The sequence below is a fragment of the Struthio camelus genome, chromosome 2 (genome assembly GCF_040807025.1).
Source record: "Struthio camelus isolate bStrCam1 chromosome 2, bStrCam1.hap1, whole genome shotgun sequence".
NCBI classification, from domain to species: domain Eukaryota; kingdom Metazoa; phylum Chordata; class Aves; order Struthioniformes; family Struthionidae; genus Struthio; species Struthio camelus.
Window position 1 is genome coordinate 28081883 of NC_090943.1, and position 19590 is coordinate 28101472.

The following is a 19590-nucleotide window of genomic DNA, read 5'->3' on the forward strand; positions in this document are numbered from 1 at the left end:
GCGGCGGCGGCAGCGGGGCGGCGGGGCGGCGGGACGGAGCGCGGGCGGCCGACGCGCCGCCGCACGGCGCCTTGCGGGCGGCCCTCAGGAAGGTAGCGCGGGGCGGCGCGGAGCGGAGCGGAGCGGTGCGCGGGGTGCGGGGCAGAGGCCGCTGCAGGCGAAGGAGGTTTGCAGAGCGGCGGCCGCTTTTTCAACGAAAAGGCACGTTGAAGTTTCTCCGTCCGCCGCCGCCGCAGCCGGGCGAGTGTGGGAAACCCTGAGCGCCTCCAGAAGTCTTTCAGGTTTTAGTCTGCCGATGCCTGAAAGCAAGCCTTGTGCGCGCCCTGCACGCCACGGGGAAGAGCGGGGAGGAAAAACGCTGTTCGGCTGCGCTGGGACAGGCTGGATGGGTGGTGTTAGTCCTGCGCGGTAACATGAGGTGCGTGGAGGAGAAAGTGTCCTAGAGCCTGTCCCGGCTGTGCCCAGGGTGACAGGGCCTCCCTCTGCGCAGCTACTAAATGCAGGGTTAGTTCTTGGTGTTTCTGGGCGCAGAGTGCCAGAACAGGCAGAACGGAGCCACTTTGTCATTGTGGTATTTCTAGGAGAGGAGTAAGAGGCCATTCCTGTAGAATTAGGTCACCCGTCAGGAAAAATGGAGACGTGTCTGGTAAGGTAACACGCAAATTGAATACCGAATGGCAATCTGTGCAACCTGTAGAAAGCTGTGATATAATTAAGCACCCCTGTCAAAATTACATATTCAGCTTTTTTTGTTTTTTTGTTTTTTTTTTTGAATGGCTGGAAGCCACATAGATAGTGGAGCGCGCTTAGGGGTGGAAAAGCTGTGGAGGAAAAAAGCCACGTGTATGAGAAATTCACCTTTAAACTATGGACTGATGAGTAAAGTGCTAAAGTTCAGGACTTGGTATAAGGAGCAAACAGCCATGTACAAACAAGCAAGTGTACAAACACTTGCAAACACAAACAAGCCGTGTACAAACAAACAAGCAAGATGGAAACAAGCGTTCAGAGAGAGGCTGACAAAGTGTAAGGCACTGTCCCTGATGTGACTGTGGATGAACTTGCAAGTCCTAGTTAGTGTTGCATTACTTCTAGGTGTAGTGTTACATATCTGTAGCTTTCTAAAAACAGGATATATTGGGTTGCCCAATGTTAATTCATTCATGTGACTTTGGCCTTGTGCTGTCATAGCTTTTTAAAATTACTTTAGAATTACTTTAAAATTACTCTCTTATTTTCCTGGATAAGTTTAACTTTCCTAAATTTCCTATCTTTCCCTGTTCACTGTGGAGAAAAGATAATACAACTACTTCTGATTCATGTGGTTTTTACTTTCCTTCAATTTTTTTGGAATTAGCTTTCATACTTCCGATATTAAAACAGGATATCCCAAAGGCCATTTAATTAAACAAGATTTTTATGAATAAAAAGGCCTCTTATCCTTGAGCTTTGCAGTTGTTCTTTTCATGTATTTTAAGAAGGAACCCAAATGATAAGGAAAAGATTTGTGGTGTGACTAGCCTGTTTCCAAAGAATTTAATTTAACTAGTCTAAATTCCTGGACCTTCTGCACAGTAGGAATAAGCTGACATAGAAAGGATCAGTAGAGGAAGTTAGAAATGAATCCTCATTTCTCACCTAGATTAACAGCAAAGGATTTCAAGGCTGATACCGTGGTGTCAGGTTTGTACGGATCCATTCTGTGGAGGGAACGTTTGCCCTATGTATCTGCACAAGTCTGATTCTGATGTCTGCTACATTTGTTCCCTTGGCACGCTCCTCCCTGTTACTCAATAAGGCATGTGGAGCTCAGCGCAGCGCCGTGTCTGGTGGTATGCAGGGAGCGATGGCCCTCTGCATCCATCCGCACGCATGCCACAGAGCCTTCCCTGGGCTGTTTTCCGTGTGCAGGAGGAACAGAAAATGGCATTGGTAATTACACATTACAACTGTGTAACTTAAAATAAAAAACTCATTCCCAAATCAGTCCTATATTTTGCAAAATGGTTATATAGCATTTATTTCAGACTATACTTGATTATATATTTTTTAAAAATGTAATGAATTTATCTCAAATCTAGGCTAATGCTGTTGTTTTTCACCGCAAAGCTTCTAGCTATCGCTGTTTATTTTGGCTTAAGTTAAACCTGTCCCCAGTGCATTTAAGATAAACTGAAAAATAGACTCTTTGGGAGAGAACGACCACTCAGGATCTCTAACCCATTTTAAACGTAACTGTTATTTAATTTGGGGCACACTTTCCACAGGATAAATCTAAATGCAGCTACCAGAGAAATTAGAGAAATAAGCAAAGTAATTCCATTAACAATGAACTCTTTATTTTTTGTCTCCATATATTCTATTTTTTTAATCTATTCAATTAATGCATTTTAAATGTTCTGTAATTTTCCAATTGTTCTGAGCAGGATGAGGAAAAGACTCCTATAATTCCAGGCAGCTGTTTTTAGCAAGGGCATTGAAATAACTTTGTGAGTGGTTTCCTTTACAACTTTATAGGTCACCACCCTTCCTCTTGGAAATCAAAAATGTAACTTTTTCTTAACTTGTTGAGCAGTGCTTGCAGTGTGCTGCTCTCCTACAACTTGTTGCAATAATTAACTTTGTATTGTTGCTTGCAGGAGAAAGATTTAACCTACTCTGTGTGTGTGCATAGCTGTATGCATATGCATTTATGTTGTATATACTGTCCATTTTTCATTCCTCTGGCCTTAGTAGTAAGAAGCTTTGGGAAATAGGTTTGAAATGGATTGGCACATATTTTGCTGGAGCTGCATCTAATATAAATGAGATTAGTTGTGATGACTTGCTCTGGTTAAACTGTGTTACATCTCTGTAGGCCAAAGGCCATTCCTGTGAAAGTGAGACTCCACCAAAGGACACTACCTTATTTGCTGCTCTTGGCTTGTATGTCAGCGCTAGGTAATTGACAGTATCATAAGTTTTTTGCTTACTAATAGATGAATTTTTACAAGAATTAAAGCCTCTGTGTATTAGAGCACACAGAATCTGGATTAAACAGAGATTCGCTATGACTTTCCAGTAAAATCACTGAAAATTATCTGTCAGAAGAATATAACTCTTTTTGACCCTCTGCAAAATACTGAAGGGTGATCACTGTTGCCACCGGAGGACCTTGGATGGAATTAGTTTGTTTAAGTTTATAGCAAATTATAAAAGTAGCAAAGTAGTTGATTGCTGGTATTATAAATAAATCTCTTGAAAGCAAGTTTCTCACTAAATTGAGAGAAAACAAGAGAGGAAAAAGACAGCATAAGCTGCAAAATACACAACTTAGATCTGTATTTTTAAAATATTTATCATATACCTGAAGTAAGTTTGAGGAAGGAGACATTTAAAAAAATGTGTCATTAATAAGCCTCAAAGATTTTGCACTGAGTGTCTTTCTATCTAAAGGAACCAACCATATTCCCAAATTCTGGGGTATTTGCTGTGGACTTTGTCATCTGTCTTATGTCTGGCAGAAGCATTGTATGAACATTTTGCGGGCAGATTTCTGGTATAGAGATGATATAGATAAACACAGCAATTTCCTTTACCACTGCCAAAAAATCCTAGCACTAATTTAACAGAGAGGAAACTTCCGAAATTGATATTGTTGTTCCTGGAAGAGCCAGCAGGGATATACTGGTGTAATAAAGGATGCATCCAGTGCATCCATGCCAAAGAGTTGCTTTTAAACCAGACCTTAGGAACATGGGAGAGAAAAAGTGAACCTTAGCACAATCAAGCAAGCTTTGAAGAAAGTTTTTTTTCTGTTTAGAGGAAAAACGTCATTTAACATAAAAATGCTTCATTATGTAGCAAAAATGCAGTAACGGCAATTTTATAAGCAGAATTTTTTCTTATTTGTTGCACAGTGCCAGAGTAGTTTGCATACATCTGAGATTCCAGTTGCTGTATCCAAACACTGTTTTTTTTGCCCAGTTATTCATGTCAGAACAAATTTCCACTGCATTTAGTTACACTCCTCAATGAACATCTTCAGTTAGGAGAATTGGACCTAAGGGATATATCTGTGGTTCAGGTCTAGCTATTATACTGCTTTTTAAATGTCACACCTGATTGGATGAGGCAACATATGTATACACTTGTGACAACTAAAATTGTACGTTAATAAGCCGTTTACAACTATGCAAACGTCTGTGATTAATACAGGTTTTGGTATGAGAGTTCAGAAAAGATAACTTTGCTTACATCTCTTTAGAACATGTTTGCATGGAAAAGCAACGTTACATCTTTCCTCCTGCCCCCAGGCACACAGTGATCCATGTTGCAGTTCCCAGCCAGTTGTTGTTGTAGTCTTTCTACAACAACAACAAGATACTGTGTCTTTCACCTGACTTTGTTCTAGACTTTGGCTTTCTGTGAGTTCCCCCCCCCCCCCCCCCAATTTGAGCTCACAGGGAGTTTGAAAGCCTACATCTAGCTCCAGTCCCTGATGATCAAGTTTAATAGATGAACACTGAGAGATTACACAAGGAGACTTCCAAAATGCTTAGTGTGCTTCTTAAAATTATCTTCTGTCACACAGTTGGGCTTGTGCATATATAGAACAGTTGTTAAATTTTCAATGTATTTTAAGAACTGAAGATTCCTAATTACTGAAGCTGATAAGACCGAATGCCACCTCAGTTATATGTTCCCTGAGATTGTTTTTAATATTTATTTTTAACTGAAAGAAATTAGAGCTTTAATTTCTCTATAAAAATAAGTCAAGACAAGTTTAATAATTTTAAGTATTTTCAGAAATCTATTATATCTGCAATCTGCCATGTTATGTACTGCAAAAACAACATGTGAACTTGATACTGGGCAAACTAGTACCTGTGGCAGAATGCACTAATCGCACCATGTTACTAAAAGTGCCAGAAATGTCTCCAATAGCGCTGCAGAACCAGCTCCTCACAGCTGCTGCGAAATTTCGTCTGTCCCTGTGAGCCCATCTTCTCCCCTGCCGGCATTCTCGTGCCTCCCCCAAGCCTTGCTGATGGATGAGAAGCTGGATTGGAGAAGTGCCTCACCACATGTTGAGAGCGGAGTTCCTCTACAGGCAAATTTGGGAGGCTTTCCTCTCAGACCCGTTGTCATGATTATTGCTGTTGGAGGTTCGCAGTGGGATAAGCGTGAGGGTGCTTCTGCTGTTCTGATGTTCTGATTGCATTTTCAAAGACATGGGGGGGAGGGTGAAAAGGAAATCATAAACAGCTCCTTGTTATTCTTGTGAAGAAACCAACCATTTCCAGGGGAACTTGATAAAAACCTGGAGAAAAATCACCATGCTCAAAGAGAAATGTGAAGCTTGTTATTTCAGCTTGGCTTTCTCTCAGCCTCTCTTCCCCCCTCCCCCCCACATAAATGGAAAGTAGAAGGAACTAAAGCATGCTGAATTAAAAAAATGTTTCCTATGATGCTGGAGCAATGAAGTACGCAGATCCTGTGTAAGCTTCTTGTGCTTGAGATGACACTCCAAATCTTTAGCTAGTGATGCAGTATTACAAGCTAATAGAGCTTTCAGTGACATCACTGTCAGCTACATTAATCCTTGAGGGTACCTCGAACTTACTAGGTACTTAATACGATGATGAGCATGGTTTAAGTACCAGCAAATACCTAAAATGGCATAAGCTACGAGTTCATGATGGCTTCCCTTCTGCAGTTAGCACATGCAGAGCCATGATTTGGATAGCTCTGAAGAATATTGTTCCGCCTCTTTGTAATGAGAGACAAAAGGTGAAGGCGAAGATTGAGTTAGGACGAGTTCCTAGAAATTAATATATTCTCTTTTTTATCTAAAGGATTCAGTCATGATCTGAGCCTCTTGACTGCAGTCAATAAAGCATGTCTTATATCCAAGACTACCTCTCCGGGTGTAGTAGTGTACCTCTCTGTCTAAACACAGCCCGCTCGTATGCTACAGGAAACCCTGGTTGCTACTTGTGGTCCCGGCTGGTGGGAAAGTACCGTGGATACCTGGAACCTCTGCTAACAGATCTCCTGAAGGAAGTCTGTCAGTCCTAATGAATCATGTACCCCAGCCAGCACTTGAAAAGCATTGCTTAAAACAGCTAACCTTTCCAACTATTACCCAATATTCAAATTCTGCTTTTACTCAGGTACTGCATTAGGTGCTGAACCCAGTGATAGGGAACTGTGTAGGTGGCGAAGACGGATGAACTTCCGGGGCACAAGCATTTGAAGCTGGACCTGTCATACAATTTTATGAAGTCAATTTCATTGCTAATACCTTGCAGTGGAGAGGTGGCTGGGATGGTGTGGCTCACAGTGAGACAGCTTGTTTTGTTCCTGTTGGGATGTAACCCAGAGCCAAAAGCAGGTTCTAAACCGCAATATCCAAACCGCTGATGGGCTTTACATTGTACCTCAGCTCAGCATCTCTGTGTTGGAAAATATGAGTTGAGAGGACAAAAATGCCACTGTATATAGGTAATTCCCAGCTCTACATTGTTTTCATAACTGCATACAAGTAGCAACAGCTGCCAGCCATCCTAAAGGCTTGTCTGAGATCAGCCCCTAGCTTGACTTGATCTGAAGCAGAAATTTTTGCTCCCATGGGATTGCCTTGCTTTGAATGCGTTTGCCCTCAAATCCGAGGAGAAGGCAGACCCTCGACACTTGCCTTGTCCTCACTCTGTCTGGTTTTCCTGTAATCCAAGCTAGAAAAAATGCCTTTACATATTGTGTTGTGAAAGCAGTGTGGTTTGTACTCATTCTGATTACTTCTGGAATGAGCCCTTCAGTTGAAGACAAGTTGCTTGGGACAGTCCTATGTCCCAAGTTGCTAGATATGTTGTAATTTGTGCTCAGTGAAGAGATTAGAAGTGTGAAGTGTATGAAGTGCAGAGAGACATTGAGAGCACTTGGGGAGTTTACGCCGTTACGAAATACCGAGAACGACAATTCTCATGAACAGAATTTGTGGTTGCTGTGGCTGAGCCTGAATCCAGTCAAATGAGAGATGCAGTTGTCTGGCTAGTTATAGGTGGAAAAGGGAATTTTTTTGACCTAGTTGTTCCCCACAGTGACACCACATGCCCAAAAAAAATCCTGCTGACTGAAGAAGAGGGGAAGAAAATGAGTTTTGTGTGTTCACGTTAATAACTATGTAAGTCACAAGGATTGCACAGTGGTGGGCTTGAAATAAGTAGCTGTAGGGGCAAATGTTCTGATATTTTAAATACTCTTCCAAAATCTTTTCGGGTTTCCTAACCAACTCTGTTCTCACTATTCTTATTTTTAAAACTTCGACATTCAGAGACACGTGACTTATCTCTAGCTGTGGATGGATGTTGGAGGAATTCTGTGGCAGTAATGGGAGGGAGCCTTATTCTTTGCCTAAGTAGAAGTTATGTTTATTATGTATCTTTCCTGGCATACCATAAATTGATTATGATTTTGTATGTAGTGTATATATCCATGAATACCATGGAACTTGAGCTGTGAACGTATCTTCTAGATCCCCAGGAGAGTTTTCAGGTTTTGCAAAAGCATCACTGTAACAGTAACATTTTTTTGTCCAAGTAGAATGCAGGACCCCACGTGTCTTGAAACATGTGGGGTTGAGCATCAGGGGTGAGAAACGTTCTTTTGATGGCATATTGCTTTGTTCATTGTGGTTTGATTGAATGGAAGATACGGTAGCTATTACCAACGAGACAGAGAAACAGGATAAGTAAAAATCTAAATGTGGTTAAAGGAGAGAAGTTAAGGAATTCCATGAAACTAAATGTAAATACATAACCAGTTTTCTAATTTCAGAACTTTTTGCAAATAGATTTTTTTTCTCCTTTTGCTCAAGAACAGGTTTGAGCATGGTAGCTGCAATCTGTGGAGTCCAGAGTACTAAGTAATTTGGGAATCCTCCCCTTCCCTGCCATATTCTTGGATAGGGATGTTGGAGAGGGTTGTGGTTGGGGGACTGCAAAGACACTTGGGTCTGTGCAGGGGAGATTTGTCTATTTGTCGTTTGGGCTGGGGTAGAGGGACGTGAGGAAGGCGGAGGAGTCGTCTCCTAGGCTTGCATTGATCCTTCCTGCATTGTAGCTGGTCTTTCAGCATTTCATTCCTGAGGAAAAGGTTAATCTGGACTCAGTCCCCCAGTCACTGGGCTGGACCTTTTATTTCCTTAGCAGGGTGAAGGTGTGTGCCAAGGTGACAAAATACGCAGTGGTGGAACTGCTGGCTGCACCAGCTGGGCAGAGTGGAGGTAGAGCATGTACTGCTGCTGAGCACTTCACTCCCTGGAGGGCATGAAGGTTTTTTAAGTTTTAGATAGGTGTGGCACAAATTGTGGTTTTTTCTTTTTTTTTTTTTTTTTGCCTCCTGAAATGAAAACTGCAGCCAAACATATGGTATCAAAAGATGTGCAGTATTCACATTTCTAAACTAATAATCAGCTTTGCTTTCATGTATTATGTACGTTGCAAGGAACTGTGTTGCAGTGAGAGGGAAGAAATGCGGTGATTTAAACAGAAGCATACCCACTTACTACCAAATGAGCAGAGAGGAAGAAATTACATAACTCTCATAATGTGTGTGCCTTTCTGCTGGAAATCAGATTTTGTAAAAATGAATGAGGACAGGTCTGTTTCATTATATAATGAGACCCTGCCAACTCTTACGTTATAGAGTTTTTCCTCTTCCCCCTTTTTTTTCCTTTGAGAATAGGAAAATACAATTTCATTTAGTAACAATTTGTTCCTGCATTTGCTGATCACTGCAGTCTTTGCATCCCCAGTGCTGTAGCAAATCACATAATTCTGCTGCTGCTTGTAACACAGCTAAATTGATGTACAAAAAGAAATTGCAGTGCTGTAATTAATCAGTTTTAAAAGTATATCTTCCCATTTCAGCTATGCCTTTTCCAGTACTGAGGAAATTCTTCTATTTTTCTCTTATACGCGCCTACTGAGGATTGGTTTTAAATACACTGGAAGTTTCTCTGGAAGCTCAGCTCTGGCCACAACTATGTCTAATAGCGGTGGGGAAAGCTAGATGTGAGCCAGGCCGGTTCAACCTCATTTTGCAGTAATGAATAGAAAAGGAGAAGAATCCAAAAGATATCCCAGGCTCTAGCAGTAATGTGTTACCTGTCCCTTTGAACCACCTTAATAGTGCTAAGCTTTAGTGACTTTCTTTTTCTCTTTAATTTTTACAATTTCAAGCTTGCACACCACCCATTTGGAAAGGAAGAAGCAGGGGGAAAGCTAAATAACTTGGAATCTGTTTGTATTTATGTCTAAACCTACACACGTACACAGGGTAGCACGAGGAGGGGGTGTACATAACATACCTGACTAGTGTGATTGATGCCTCTCGTTCATCGTTGTGTGAAGTGCTTAGTACATTTATATGAAGAATAAATGGCTTGCATTGCTTATTGTTTAAATGGAGCGCGTAGAGCAGAAGTTCCTGCCATGTAGCCCATGCTAAGCAAGGTACTTCGATGTGTGCCTAACTTTAACTGTATGTAATCCCACAAAGTCAAAGGCACTGGCAGTGTGTTTAAACAGAGGAGGTGGAGCCGTTATTTTGCTGAGAACTATTTCACTATCTAAGACTTCTAGATATGGAGATTAAAAAAAAAAGTCCTATTTTGACTTGTCTTTTTTTCCTTCTCGGTGATATTTTCTGGCTGGCTTGAAGTGTCCTTTTTGTCCATCCATTTTTCTCACCTGGCTGATCATGTCTTGCACTGCAGATGCCGTGCAGAACAGTTGGGTCAATTTTACATGAAAACTTAGGGAGACCGAAATGAACTGAAGGGCAAGGAGCAGAGCACAGTCTTGTGGATCTTCCCAGGTCCGGAGTCAGCAGATATCTCCTCTGGTGTATGAATGTCTGGTACGTTCATGAGGGCAAAGTTTCGAGAGCAACTTTCTTACCTTCGATTTTTAAGTAATCCCTCAGTCACTCATTCCTTGCTCAGAAGTGTTTGTTTGCAGTTCAAAAACAGATAATGATAAGTAAGAACAGCCCATCCCACTATCTAATGCTATTTACATGGACCTTCTGTCCCGTTGGGTTTTAGTCTGCAAATTTCAGTCCACACATCTCTTTTATTTTTTGAACGTGCTTGGGGTTATATCAGTATGTTTGTTTACATGGGCTAAGTCAGTCTTTCTCCTTTCAAATAAAGCAAAACAGCAACAAAAAAATCCTTATAAATATTTATTGCTGTAGTTGACAAATATTTCTAAAATTGAATTCATGTTTCAGGATCTGTTAGTCCTCAGTTATAATGAATTAAAAAAGGTGTAATAAAAAGAGATGAATAGTAAAACCATGATGCAATTTTAAGAGGAATGTATTTCCTTCAAGTGTGTTAAGGTTTTTGAAAAAGAACATGTGGATGCATGTGGTAATTTCTTATTTATTTCAGGTTTAGATAAGGGGGAAAACAAGTTTGAAAATCTTAAGTAGAATAAGAAAATATTTTGAAAAAAATGTTCCTAGTACTTATAGAAAAATATGGAAAGAAACCAGAGCTTATTCAAAAAAAAAAAAACTTTTGTGAATGGTTAAATCATTCTCTGTAAATTAATTGCTACTAGCTGTAAAATTTTGAGTTAGATATGTTAAAATATGGAGAAACAGTAGAAAAAACCCACAGAACTTAATGTGCTGTACTCACATTGTCCTTTAATATCTTGATGATGGCTTGAAAATATTGAGAATTGAAAAGGAATTTCCCTCTAGATTATAATTTCAGAACTTGTTGGTTTGGGGTTTGTAAAATGAGTAATGCTGCTTTAAAAAGCTTAAGTAGAAATTACTGCTTTTTTGTTCTTTATTTTAATTATCTGAATGCTCTGCTTTTAGGACTTTCCTGCCAAGTGTTTGTTTGTCACAGGGTCATGAAACAGATGTCTACACTTAAATTGAACTTCTTATGTTCAACCCTGCATTGTTGTGGAAAATGTTTTCTTGGTTTGTTCTCAGCAATAACCTGATGTCAGCTCAGAGCACAGAAGTTTCTTTATTGTCACTGAGGCCCAGTCCCAAATCCCTTATTCAAACAGGGCAAGTTCTTTAGCGGTAGTTCTACAGACCGTCATTGATACAGATGTTGCATCATAAATTTGGCTTGATAGTCAAGTGTGAACACAGCGTAATAGGTACAGATTGTATCCGAATGCCACATCTTCCACCTTGTGAGCAAGAGAGAGTCTTCCTTATACAAAAGTGTAAGATTTTTTGCAAAGTCTAGGACATTCATTACCTTTACGGAATCCCTTATATAGTCATAGGTCACCTTGTTTTGCATAGGTGAGTCCTGACCAAGAGGAGCAAAGTATATTTTCCTAAGAGAAGGAGGGCCAGAGGCTGAGAGGTGAAATGCATGGTTTTGCATGGGTATTCCCCTGCTAGTATTAGTATTGTAAAAACAATCCCTTTCAAAAAAGAAAAAGATCTATAGAACTTCCTGAAAGTCTGCAGTGAATCACCCTGTTGTGGTCTGTATCCTGAAGGAAGAAACGGCAGGTTACAGCTTTGCTGACTAGATTACTTCAGACCTCAGGCAAGCTTGTAATGTTGGATTTTGGTTGCCGAAAGGCAGTGTGCTAAATAGCTTTGTATGAGAAGCCCAGGTTAGCACTGCAAGGAGCGTTTTCTGCCTAACGTGTGGTTAAGTATAAATGTGTAATGGGGCTGTTTTTAAATTGTTGTGGTCTTTCAAGTCATGTACTGCCTTTGCTTCTGCATGTCATGTGGTCAGAGACTGAATGATGGCCTTTCTCTTTGGGCGCTGGCCGCTGCAGGTCAAGGTTTGTCATCACGGTGTTTGTCATCACCAGGTTGGGTGATCCAGCCACCCCAGGCCCTGGCAGTCCATGCCTCCTGCCATAGGCAGGATCTCCTAGCACACATATTATGGGGACCCTAAACACAGAAACTATTGCTATTCAGAGAAAGTTACACAAAAACTTAGATATCTCCTCGTTAGCAAAGCCATTTTAGAGTCAAATAGAACCTTTGGCAATCTGTAGAGTTGATTATCCTAATTTTCAGGGCAGGTGACCATGCTACCAACAGTTGAAGGGACCTCATAAGTACAGAAGAGACAGCAGGACTCTGTTTTGTCCATCATATGCAGATAGACACCCTTGTCAGCCAGATGTCACGTAGCAGAAATGTCAGACTCTCCACGATCTCTCAAGGAGCAGGAACAATTAGAAACTGCCTTTTGGGAGTACCTCCAAAGGAACCTCCTTTTTCAGCTGCCTTTCCTCACTCAGCTGGATTTGCTCTGTTTCCATCTTGAGCAATTCCGCACCGAGTGTATTTCCATATCCCAGTCTCTTTTCCAGTTTCGTTTCAGTTACCTTTCTTAAGAATTACTGAAAAACTTTGCCTAGCGCTCGAGAAGAATTGTGAGGGAACTGAGGGACAACTGTGGCCTCTAAGCCCAGCAGTGAGAACAAAGGGAAGATTTGTGGGAAAACCCATAGTAGCGTGCTGTGTGTGTGGTGTGATCCCAAACGAGAGCAACATGTTGGAAGCAAACAACTATTGTTTAGACCCATAGATTTCTCCTCAGTCCCTGTACCTGGCCAACAAAGACAGTAGATACCTGTGAAGAGAAGCTGAGAGGACTCGCAGAGGGTCCTGAGCGGTAGTCACTGAGAGCTCGCCAACAGGAAACTCATTCCCACAACAATTTTTCGATGACTTGCATAGGGTTGTGTTAGTAGTTAGGGGCAGTTAGCGGGTTTGGCTACAGCTAGCTCTTCGTAACTTCTTACTTCTTGCTAAAATACTCTCTGTCCTGAACACCAGTATCTGTAGGATGGTAAATTGTTTTATAGTGTAATAGTTGCTGCCGGAAATTGTGTACAGAATTGTAAGGAGGACTGTTGTATTGTGACCTGTTAGTTATTTTCTTTAATTATTGATGGTGTCAAAGGCAAAGTCTCTCTAGTCTGTTTTCTCTGTTCTTTCCAGTCAGCCTTTTACTGATTGTCCAGATACAATCAGTGAAGAACTATCATTAGTGGTTTGTTGCTTATTTATTTGCCTTTTTTCATTACATCAACGACTCCATTTGTTGTTGTCTTTAGTTACTACATTACTAGAGCTAAATTCAATTCCTATAGCTTGATTTTAAAGAGAAAAAAAATGCTCTTGTTAACATAATGTGATACAGTTATATGGCACCACTGAGTGCATTTAATCTTCTTAATTGAAATATATCTTTCTCATGTATTTTCTGTCACTTTTCTAGTGAGTAAGTCTAATCTCAGCTTAAGTATAATTCACAGGAAGCTTTAGTACAAATTCTGCCATTTCGTAAGGATTTAGTTTAATGATTTCTTTTCAAGATTCAGCCAATATATTGGCCTGCTTATTGTGCACTGAAATATTGTATTACCACAATATTATAAGGGATAGAGGTAGGCGATAGTGCGTGTAGACATGTTACGGTCTTTAACTTCTAATTTGAATTGCTTGATAGGAGTTAAACTGTCTGGTGAATAATGGAAAGAAATCTTTAATTCTTGTACAAGACATCCATATATGCTCTCAGTACACAATTCAATTGCAATTAATTCAATTGCATAACCTAGTCTTGTAGAAATAGCATACTTGTTATAGAATATAGTGAGAATTAAATGAGAATCATTAATTTTTGTGGCTAGATGCTGATACAATAATAGTGCACTGTGTGAGGGAAAAACCCCAAATATGATTTTTGTTTCTTTCCTCATTTAAATAGTGTAGTATAATGTCCTCTGGAAAATAATCAAAACATACAATTATCTGGCAATATTTTAGGGAGATATTTCCATCAATCTATTTAAGAGAGAGATTAGAATAATCTATAACAAAAAAGTCTGCATCTCTCTCTCTCTTCCCACTCCATTTTCCCCTTTCCTGAGCAGGAAGCTACATGTGCTGTTTTTCACACAACTTTGTAAAGACTGCTTTAAATAAAAATACTTTTATTTTTCTTACCGTCATTCAAAACGAAGTGAGTTTTTGGCTTGATTAGCTTCCTACTGGGCAAATATCCACATTGTTTAATAACAGTAATAATTAAAAAAAAAAAAACACATAGCCCAGTGTTGATATCGGCTATTATACCATTCTTTCAGACACTTCCCAGAGAGCGGCTAGAGCTCACACTGAGATGTAGATTAAACCAATGTTGTCTCCAAAGCCAAGTCTTTTAGATTTGAGTTTGTACGATTTGAATGGAGCAGCCTGAGAAAAATACCAGGATTGTGCATGAGACTTACTACACCTTCAACACCAGGAAAAGAACAGAATTCCTGTTATTGTGGTTTACTAGTATTTTATCAGCAAGCAGAAAAGAAATACAGCTTCCAAATGAATCATATATATCCCAAATTCTGTTGAGATTTGGCCAGCTAGTTTAGGTAAAAAGATTACCTTTGTGGTTGGGAATATCTGTCAGATAGCATTTATTATTCCAGATGCAATGCGGATGCAAAAAGAGGCGTTTTAGGTCTTACTACAGTCGATATCCTAGTAATGTAAGTCTAAATGTTATCACCTATGTTTTCTACATTTCTCATGATAAAGCCTATAACAATAAATTGAACTGCTGCTCAACTACTGCTGAAAGCTTGCTTCTGTATATTTGCCAAACACTGCCTGTATACCTTGTGATTTAGGTTAAGGTGCTTGCATAATTTGTGTTGGCGTTATTTAACATGCTGTATGTATTCAAAAATTAAAGTGAATTCAAAATTAATTAAGCAAAATTTAAATTAATTCAAGCTTGAAATATTTCTGTGAGGGCACAGATCTGAGAAACTGGCCAAAGCCAAAGGAAGGGACACATAGTATAGTTAGGTGTGCAGCATATTTGGTCTGCATCCGAATAAACCTGTCTTTAGAGGTGTTTTAAATACACATTGTGTACAATTCGTACATGTTCTTTCAGTCGGGATTGCTGACTTGGCCCTTTGAAACCACATCTCCCTGTTTCCATTAACTTGTATGTGAAGGGATGATAATATCTGACAATCAGTGCTAAAACACCAGCATTGCAGTTCTGCAGCGATACGGTTTATGTGTACAGGGGGACGTGCTCCCCTAGATGCCCTCTCTACATGAGCTTTCGGTCTTCTGATCCCCCCAAGGCTGCTCCTCATGTCTGACCAATGCTGTGCAAATTACCTGAGGATGTGCATTTTCTGATAACTTTTCGAGGAATTATACTTTTAAAGAAATGACTTTGCATGCTTGAAAACAAGCTAGTTTATCTAGAATATTGTTTATGATTGTAAATAATGTGTGATTTTTGTCTGTCTCTAAAGTCCGAAAACTTTTGACAAGACCTATTTCATCTGTTTAAAAAAATACAGTTTAAAGTGAACAGTGAAATGACTAAATAACAATTGTGGATATTGGTGTCTGGACTGAGATTTTTTTTTTCTTGATATGAGAGGCATACACACAGTTTGCCCAGTGATGCTGTCTTCATCTTTTTATTGTCATGCAAGATAAACCTTGTTTTACCCAAAATTCCAAATTTTACTTGGTAATAACTAGATGTTGGTTCTGTTAAATAATTTGAGTTTTACTCAAAGGCACAGAAGCAAGCAGGTTATGATCTTCAGGAATGATGCAAATAATTTATCTGAGTCTAATGCCTTAGTCATTCTTCTGACTCTGTTTAACTTCGGAGGTAGCTTTATAGGTAGGCTGTGAAACACGTGGCCCACTACCAGCCCTAATAGGCACAAAACTGTGTTAGTACTTTCGTTTTGTACTTTTGCCAAGATCCATCAAAACATCGTGATAACTTTCTTTACACACTTTGTAATGACTTCTAGGCGTTTTCCTGGATGCTATCAGGTGAACATTATCAAAAGTTCCTACGAACAAAGAGTGCACTCAAAAGGTATGTCTTTGCCTGTAACTCAGCATTAAGGGTCCACATACCAGAATCTGAGCATCTGGAACACAACAGTATAGAAACTTAAATGTAGACTATCCTAGATGCTATCCTAGGGAGAAAGAACTACAGTAATATTTTGTTACTAGTGACCATGTGGCCTACACTATTCAGTATAAGAGAGGGGGAGAGGTGAAAATTATTGAGTAAGTTAAACATTCAGTATAAATGTTCCTCAGAATTTGGTGAGAGAGATGAAAAAGTGATTTTATGCTACCTAAGATGAAGCATCCTTGTTTTTTCGGCCGGCTGGGAAACAAAAAACAGCCATCTATGGGCTAACGTTCTCTGAAGAATGTGCGATAAATAGATACCTCAAAAGAACACTCCACAGGCTCTCATCAGCTTAGCAATTTGAGAAGGAGAAGAATCTTCTTCCAGTTTAAGAAACAGCACCACAGAAGACCATTTTTTTCTAGTATGCGTGTTGTTAAATCCTAGGGAAATCTAAATTCGGATAGGACTTGCTCTGAACAGCCATGATGTCCTTGATAGCGTTTCAGGTAAGTGATGGGAACTGAAGTCCTTCAGACTTACCTGTCTTGTGTGACCACTGTGAACAGAATGTCATCCCTCTTTGGCAAGGTCTTTCTGAGGACATGCCAGCTTTTCCTTCCTGTCACTGTCTACACACTGTATCCAGAAATATAGCACATGGAGAGGGGGGAGTGCTATCTTCATAAGCCTTGGAGAGCCCTGATGGTTTCCTACTATAATAGCTGTAGCTGCTAAAAGAATAATTTATATTTGCATCATTGCGTCTGTTACATTAATTGGATGGGTGGAGAATAAGAGCATCTGACAGGAAGTAAACAAATGCATGTGCTTTCAAAATCTCATGTCACTTTCCCTGTACGTTTTTTCTCTTTAAATTAAAGTATTTAGGCAGAAGTAGTCAAAGGTGTTTCTGTAGGAATGTCTTCGTTAATAACTTTTAAAATGTATTTTTTAAATCTAGATCATCGACAAGGAGATTAATCCCTTTGTGGACAAATGGGAAGAAGAAGGACAGTTCCCAGCGCATAAAGTATTTAAAATCCTAGGACAGGCTGGATTCCTTGGTGTGGATAAGCCAACAGGTAGGACGGTGTGCAACTCTTGGACGTTGCTGATGCCGGTGATAGAATTTTTTGATATTATTTCAAATCAGTTTTGTCCCAGATCAAAATATGCTTCAGAATTCAATGCTAAGCTTGCTTATATTCACAAGTGACAGGCATGCTTCTTAGAAATCGTACAACTACAGAAAAGGATGTAGCTAAGTGAACAGGTTGATATTCTCCTAAAAAGAAATATTCTTAAAAAATGGAGTGATTGTTATTTGAAAGTCAGTGAAACTAATGCCATTTCAATTCTCAATGTACCATCTGTATAATGAGTTTTCTGTCTTCTGTTTCCTGACACCTACTGAATAATCTCAGTTTTCATTAATGAAACCACAATTTGAGGGCATTGAAAGCTTTGTAAGATTGGGCCTATTATACTTACTTAGCCTATCATCTATCAGCATTATAATGTATTTTGTCTCACCGTTCAGAAAATGAGGTTTGTGTGGGTTTTAGACGATTGTACCCTAGACTGTCTTTAAAATGCACTATTCTGAAGCTTCCAGCCCACAGAAGCATGTACCGAACAAGACACTGATGATACGCACAGCAAGAACAGAGGAAGTTGCATGTTTTTGTATACATATGTGTGAAGAAAAAAAAAATCAAGAAATCCGGAAGAGTAGAAGTTATTTCAACTCTTCAGCTAAAACACATTCCTCGAGTTTTGTTTTGTTTGTATGTGACATAAGATATACTTACTTTCTTTTCAGATACTACTGTGAGGTCTTCCTGCCAGAATTCTCTGTTTTTTTCCTGTTTTCTTATTTGTGGTTAAAACTTTAAAACAAAGGAAAATAAAGGAAGCAAGTTCACATAGGGAAGTCTGTAGCAATCTTGGTGAATTCAGAGCAGGCTGAAGAAAAAATGGTTCAATATGTAACTGCAAATAATCATCTTTGCAGGGTAGTTTACACAACCTTAGCTATGCCAGACCACATCGTTATGTTGCTAAGGGACAGGATTTGAACGGTGGAACAAATTATGTCTTTTTACAAATTTCTTTAAGAGGAAATTTTTCATCTTGAAATGAACTTTTAAGTTGTCATATATTCTGACTTGGAAGCTTTTTGTTTAGCCCTTCAGTTGTTGGAGTTCACAGAACTGTTTGGCTGTGATTGTCTGGCAAATCCAATTAGGTCTGAGCTGGTCCTTCTTTACGAAAATGCTGACAGTTTGAGATTGCAGTTAAGATTTATTTAAAGGACAAATAGGATTACTGAATGAAGGAAAAAACACCTCCACTTTCTACTGTAATTGTTTGATAGGCAGATTTGAAATATGTCTCAGTAGGGTCCTTCACACTGCTAATATTCATGTTGCTTATAATAATGGTATATTTTATTACGGTCAGATTACAGCTCCATCTTTGCTGTTACATGCATCTGAGGACGTGCAGGGGCCTCAGCTGGCATAAGGAACCTTGCTGTTGGGCATGCCATGCACAAAACATTGTTGGGGTGGGAACTTTGTATAGCACTCACAAAATAGCTAGAACAAGAGATAAATTGAGTGAAATCTAGTGAAGAAGGGACTTGTAGAGGCAAAGACAGGCATGGAGGGTTGCATATGCTGACTACACTTATATTAATGATAAGAGTATTTTCTCCTTGGCTTTGGCACTTGTATCTTGTTTTTAATCTAATTTATTGGGCCTCTGCAGCTGCAATTTATAAAAACCTATAAAACACTGGATGAAATTCTCACTGACACTTGGTCCATCCACTTGTTCACACTCTCCTCGGTAAGATATTGTTGGGCACAAAGAATGCATTAACTCCTGGAAGATTCTACTTTCACCACAGTTGTGCAAGGGAATGTGCCCGGATCCACCTTTCACTGTGTAATGGCATAGTAACATGAAGCACAGCAGAAAGTCCTGACATTTTTACATGATCTGTGAAACAGTTAGATGTGTTACAGTCTCAGTAGGCGTTCCTTTGGCAAATGCCTGAAGTTTTTAATCCTTCTGTGAAGCTTATGCGTGCAGGATGACTAGCATGTACTATTAGCAGTAACTTAAAAAAAAAAGAGACAGAGAGATAGAGAGATAACTTTTATGTCCTACCACACCACTTTTGCTATTTAGCTGCCATGTACAGAGAAAGAGAGACCTTGGGGAGTTTGAGGAAGCAAAGAGCAGCCTGGAGTTTTTGGGTATGTGGGGGAAGGAGAAAGGAGCTGAACTGATTTGGGGAAAGTGTTCTAGACCCAGAGCAGCATATCGACAGTGTACCCAACACAAACCAGAATTATAATTTTCATGGTGTATCCCTCCAAACCCAGGTTATAAGGCATTCCCTGTTAAAGACGACTATATCTTTGAGTGCATTTATTATAGTGGCAGCTACACTTTGGAAACAGTTTTTTTTAATTTAATTTCCAAATTTATCTTGTTGAATACAACCTCTTTTTTTTTCCTATAGAATTAATTTTGAAGTGTTTTGATTGAGTAGAAATGGTTCACAAACTTGTTTGGCCTAGATAGAAGGAAAC

General features: G+C 39.6%; 1 protein-coding gene across 4 annotated transcripts in view; it reads left to right on the forward strand.

The window, feature by feature from the left end:
- The first annotated feature begins 177 nt into the window (after nt 1-177).
- LOC104143656 (probable acyl-CoA dehydrogenase 6) overlaps nt 178-19590 on the forward strand; it is a 91767-nt gene continuing 72354 nt past the window's right edge. Inside the window, exons 1-2 of one of the 4 annotated variants that reach the window (XM_068934856.1) lie at nt 178-418; nt 16947-17067. Coding sequence is in view for 3 of the 4 variants with exons in the window: in XM_068934855.1 (XP_068790956.1) it covers nt 1801-1932; nt 16947-17067 (253 nt within the window). In the remaining variant the exon portion in view is untranslated. Of the gene's footprint in view, nt 419-1258; nt 1933-8414; nt 16492-16946; nt 17068-19590 lie in introns of those variants that run through there. The other 3 variants (XM_068934855.1, XM_068934854.1, XM_009674268.2) reach the window with 3 other exon arrangements.